Below are 6,000 nucleotides of genomic sequence, written 5' to 3'. Positions count from 1 at the left end.
CTCAACATAGGGTAAAATGACATAGTGTTGCCTTCCAGTCGTCATACTGCTGCCAAATGGAAACTGTTGATACTGCTCTAGACAGACTCCACTGTTCCAAGGTCGACCTGGTCTTTATCCATCTGTTCAAACACCGAAGAAAGAGAAGAAGAAGCGCTGATCTGGAGTCAGGTCTCTGGGTCAGTCCTTCTCCGGACCGACCAACAAACCGATCAGCTGACGGCCCCGTGACAGACAGGCCGCGCGCATGCGCAGCAGCACTCGGTATGAGGAATATGGCAGCGTCCTGAGCTCTGTTGGGGGGAATAAGGCATCGGAGCGGGACAAGTGAGAAGCTCCCGGCCACACATAGAGGCGGGTGGTGGGCTGAGGGACGGACACGATTAACACCCGTTTGCGGTTTTCAGGTAAATGCCCCCGTCAGCACCTGCCGCACCCCCCCCCCCCCCACCCGGCCATCCACCGTGTCTGCTTGATGGACCCCGCTGCTAACGCGACTAGCTTAGTTAGTCCACACAGCCTGACTGGCATGCTACCGCCTCTGTTAGCCGCTAGCTGCGCGCTAACCCGACGTAGCCTGTCGCGCGACACCGATTTGTGCATTTGACAGACAGACGCGGATACAGGAAGACGTCTGCGGCTGTCGGTCGTGTGTCCGAGGGTGAGCGGCGGCGGTGTCAGCGCTGTCGGCGCTGTCGTGCGTGTTGTTAGCCCGGCGGAGGACCGCCCAGGCCTGCCCGCTGCCGGGCTGGACCAGGTGCCGCTCACGGTGCTCGTCAGGGATCGAACTGACAGGTCGGGAGGCGCCGCACATCCTCGAGAGGATTAAAGAAGCGACGTGAGGCTTTTCTCTCCTCCTGTACACGTGTAGAGTAACTACAGTGAGTCCTCCATGCATGTCACAGTGTGGGCTGTCGGGGGTAACAGTTCCTGTCTCTCGGACACTGCAACATGCCCTCGGTGCAGAGAAACGAGTACCTTGTCCTTCTGTCTTGTATCTGATCTGGTGCCTTTGTTTCTGTCGGTTCACATGTTTCTAATTGACCGAGGGTCATTTGATTTCAGCTTTATATTCCACACCATTTTAACTGGAATGTCAAATCAAATGAATATGACCATATAATGATGTAATAGCACATGATGGGTCTAACCCTTGTACCGTTGTCTTGCTCTCTTTGCTTTTGTAAAGGAAACATGTGATTCAGCAGCTGTGAGAAGTGGGTACTAATGATACTTACATATTACTTTTGTTACAAACAAACAGGTAGTGCAGGAGATGCACAGTGTTGAGGCTGCAGTATTGTGCAGTGTTTCTATGGGGCCCATGTACTGGTTTGATACAGACCTATTAGCAGGGCTACATAACAGCCAGAAGTTCCTGTATGTGATCAATTATCAAAACTTTTATTTGATAAGGTATAAGAAGTTGTGAGACCAGTGTGGAACAAGTTATTATGTAAATGTTCTGTCTGCTCCTGGCTGCGTTCCATTTATCTTTCCTTTAATGTCATCTTCCTTTCTCTTCCTCAACTCAGACCATGAATGATGTGCTGTTGGCGAGCTGGGAGGGGTAGTCACATGACCCAGTCTACTGTGTCTTCCATCAGCACCCGTTTTGTAATGGATTCAGAATTCAGCTGCATGAATGTGTGTTTGAAAAAAGAAAAAGAAAGAACAACAATGTTGATAAAAACATTGTTTCTTCAGCGCAGGCATCAATCATTTATAAAGGTTGTTGGCAGTTGAACCAGTCTGTATCTGCGTCCTGCACCAAACACTTTAGTGAGTGTTTATTATCATGTGAACCTATCTTTCTGCTTCCTGCTTCTTCTGCGCACTGAAACAGAGAGGAAGGAAAACTGGAGTAGGATTTTTCCAGGATCCTGGTAGAGTGCTGACACAGGTTCCCCTTGTCACAGTGCAGCCACAAGCAAATGCCTGCACTACGGATAGGAGAGGCAGTTGTTTCTCTACTGTAGTCTGGTCATTTTTGTGTGGTTCTGTGTTTTGTCCTTGTAGGAATGAAGCTCCTCAGGTTTAGTGACAAGAAAATGCATTACTCTATTGTCCAGGTTGTAGAATGTCTGCCTCTCTTAAAGTGAACTTACAATGACCTTCCATCCATATTAGATACCAAGGCTGTCTATCTAAAGGGGATCAATAGACCACACAGGCTTTGCTCCAGACTTGACACATGCTCAGCTGGCCCACTGTCGTGTTGTTTATGTGCCTGTGTCGGATCTTTACTTCCTCTCTGCTTTTGCTGAACATACTCTATTCCAGTCATTCCCAAAGTGTGAGTGGAGATATCAAAAATGAGAGGGTTGTGATGAATTGGAAGTCACGAGCTATCAACTGCATTGGTGCTTTGGCTCGTAGTTGAGTTTATGAGCGTGAAGAATGAGTAAGTTCTGTCTGCTGGGAGTCTCCTCATCACGTCTGTGTGTGGCAGTATGATGGACTGGATGCAGTAATGACTTGTTAAGGTCTGGGTGCAGGTTATATGGTGACTGAGATCATTCTCCCCTTCGGCTGTGGAACTGACATGTTTATTTTGGTTTTCTTGGTTGAATATATAGAAAGACTAACTTTTTGTCTGTGTTGTAGGTCCTGTGAAAAGATGAATGTCGTCAAAGACAACAAAGACCTGGCCTGTTTCTACACCACCAAACACTCCTGGAGGGGAAAGTAAGTTGCAAAATGTTTTGTTCCAAAAGGATGTCAGGGCTATTTCACCTATTCTTTGTATCAGTTTACAAGACAATATTAAACTCCACTCTTCTTTTTGTCACCTTGTTTGAGAAAATCTTGACATCCTGACACATCCTTACACAGAAGGTGTAATTCACGGTTCGATTCACACCACGGTTTGGACGTCACGATTCTGTACGAGTTCGGTATAGTGGGGAGAAAAGCAACAGAAACCACAAATGCATGCTTCTTTTAATTTATTATACGAATTACAGTTTTTTGCACCTCATTTAGTCTCCCCTGAGGGAGCTGGTACAGAAAAACAGTGAACATACACCCTCCATTGGTCATATTTTTAAATAAATAATATATAATGTAAGCAAATAAGTCAAAATCGGCTACAAAACTGTTTTTTTTATAAAAGTGCAAAATAAATATAATAATACAAAAATTAAACTTGTGCACTAGAAGTGTTTGTTCCACTATAGCTATATTTAAACATTCAGCACATTTTAATATTGTCCCATATTACGTAGTTAAATGTAAATAGCGTCGACACACCGTCCTCCTCCGATCCACCTCTCGCTGACTGTTGCTGTAGCTCAGTGGGAATCCAAAGTTTTCCCACAGCGCTTTCCACTCGCCAGGTCATGTGTGACCGACTCAGCCAATCAGCTTAAGCCAGGGCTCACAGTTTAATGTGTCCGGAAGGGAACTCGTGTGTGTGAAGTTTCGGTTCCGCATTACCTTCATCAATCTCCGCACCTCAGTTTAATAATTTTTTGTACCGCGTATTCACCGTATGATTGCCTGCACCGAACCGTAACGTCCATACCGTGACGTTCGGCACAAATTCACCGTTCCAACTCTATCCCGACTCAATGCTTCCATTGTGTTGACATCCTAATCTCAGCCAAGGATGTGAGTCTGCTGAACGCAGATCAGAGTGTTTCCAGTGTGTTCAGTAGAGCTGCACAGTCTTATGTAATCTAAACTCAAAGCAAATTACATCTATATGCTGATGGGTTTTTAGTTGAAAACCATCTTCACATAATGTATTCCATCTTGAGTAGGATTAATAATAGGAGTAATATTAGCCTTACCTCTGTACTACATTTGGGAACATTTCTGGTGCGGTTCAGTGTTGGGCCTAAACTGGTATGATTTTTTACTAACTTGCTTAACCATCATTTCTCATTTTGACAGGTTCTGCCTAAATCAGCAACCTATGCCGATGGCATCACAGTGCTGAATCCAACTTGTTGCATTAATAATAAGCAATATTACAATTTTAGCACTTTGAGATTGCTTTTAGCAACGAAAAGTACTCTATAAATAATCCTAAATGGACAAATGGAGCCGCTACTGTCTTACAAGCTGTTCAACACTTACTGCTCAACCATTAATAAAATCACATTTCAGTAGAGGGAGGAAGAGATACAGGTCATGTCTGTTTTATTAGGATGTTCACGTGTTTCATGGAGTGACAGTGAGAAAAGGCTCAAACTAAAACTGCCCCAGTATGGCAACATTTCAGATTTGAAGCAATGATTAGTTGTGCAAGCCTCATGCAAGAACCGTCTATAGGAACAGATTTGTCGTTCGTACAAGTGACTTAGGAGAAATTCCTGCATTCACCAATTTTTTCCCGTGTTTTGAGTTTTCTTTCAGAGACCTGTTGTAGGAGTCACGTAAATGAGTCTGCTGTTTTTCCACTCAAGTTTTCCACTAATGGATTATATGTTTCTTCACTTTGTAGCAATCATAACTAGATATATAAATGAAACCTCATAATTATGGAGCATTAGTCTGTTTCAACTCTACCTGCCTAATGTTGTTGCACCATGGACAGGTGATTGGACAACTCCTTTGTACAGCAAAAGATGCAGTTGGCATACGTCCTGATTAACCCAACAATTGTCCCCATGCAGGCCATTTTTTTTAGCCTAATATTTAATATTTTCTCAAGGTGATTGAGGTAGTGCTTAATCTTTGTGGCGTTAAACATGAGATGGGAGCGTTCATACGACATGAGGAGTTAAACACTTGTGCCGTGGTAGAGCGCACAGTGCGTGATGTGAATGTGCCAGAGGAGGCACGTCAAATCATTTTTAGCATGCTATTTTTTATATAGTATTGCAATGTGCGAAGGTGCACTGATCCAGCACCAACAGAAAACATGTCAGTGCAACATCACCTGTTATGGAACATATTTTGTGATCCTAAACAGTGAGACTTATCCTTGACCTCCTCAGAGTGCCCATTTGGGATTAATAAAGTGGCAAGACATTTTCTTTGTCATATTGAACCATTTCATCTTTATTTCAGTGACCCACAGCTGCATTCACAGCTTTGCTTTAGTCGTTCACTTAGTTTATTCCACTGCTGATGCTACTAAAAAGTATAGACTTCCATTTCTGGATTCCCTGAAAGCCACAATCCAATCTCCAAGCTCGTAAAGTTCTTCTTTTTACTCTTTGATGCTGATTTCATGAACGATCACTTCGCACAAATAGGCAGGGGGGCATTCATGAAGTGTTTGCTGAATCCGACGTGGCATGATCGTACATACAAAAGAGAAATTTAGGAAAAGGAAATGAAAATGTTTTTACATGAGGCCCATTGTGTCCCTCAGTTGCCCAGCTGATTGTGGTACTGTCACTATCTCTTCTGTGGTTGGATTACCTCCACAGAGTGGACTGGAGTTCCTACACTCTCATACATGATCACTCTGTCTCCAACTGGGAGCATCTGCTGAGTCAATGTGACACCCAATGGTAACATTTGGTCCAGTGTTTGGCTTGAAGGGAAGGAAGCGATTTTAATAAAATAAACTTTTTGTAAAATTCAGCAAACATTTCCTCACGGTCCACTAGCATAGGTTCTGTGTGTGTGCCAAATAGTTTTTTGGCCTCAGCCCTGCCTCTGTAAATTGAAAAAAATAAAATGGTGGGGACTGACCTCACAACACTGTGCAGTTAGTAAACCTCCTTACACGTTAAAAGACATACTCAGCGGTTTTGGCCTAGTTGTTAGTGCGTTGGTCTCACATACCCCGGCCAGAGCAGTCAAAAGATCAACAACAAACTATCGCTTACAGCCACTTGAATATCAAACCAATTAGAACATTTTGACACTGACTTGACCCTACTCTGAGTCTAAGTCTGTACAATACAGCACTGTACACAAATATTCTGGTAGTACAATAAATGGACTAAATGTTAATGGACTGTCTCACACACACAGACATATTCACACAGCACTTCAGTCATTCATCTCATCTCACCTTATTATGATGTGATGAAAGAT

General features: G+C 43.6%; 1 protein-coding gene across 5 annotated transcripts in view; it reads left to right on the top strand.

The window, feature by feature from the left end:
* The first annotated feature begins 249 nt into the window (after positions 1-249).
* Positions 250-6,000, top strand: part of LOC118287458 (dnaJ homolog subfamily C member 13) — a 32,340-nt gene continuing 26,589 nt past the window's right edge. For 3 of the 5 annotated variants that reach the window (XM_035612676.2, XM_035612675.2, XM_035612672.2), the window contains exons 1-2: positions 250-407; positions 2,608-2,688. In XM_035612676.2, the coding sequence (XP_035468569.1) occupies positions 2,621-2,688 (68 nt within the window). In that variant the 5' untranslated portion in view covers positions 250-407; positions 2,608-2,620. Of the gene's footprint in view, positions 408-527; positions 882-2,607; positions 2,689-6,000 lie in introns of those variants that run through there. The other 2 variants (XM_035612673.2, XM_035612674.2) reach the window with 2 other exon arrangements.

This window comes from Scophthalmus maximus, chromosome 16 (genome assembly GCF_022379125.1).
Source record: "Scophthalmus maximus strain ysfricsl-2021 chromosome 16, ASM2237912v1, whole genome shotgun sequence".
In the NCBI taxonomy this organism is placed as follows: domain Eukaryota; kingdom Metazoa; phylum Chordata; class Actinopteri; order Pleuronectiformes; family Scophthalmidae; genus Scophthalmus; species Scophthalmus maximus.
Note: the sequence above shows the minus strand (reverse complement) of the source record. Positions and strands in the feature narration are given on the sequence as shown.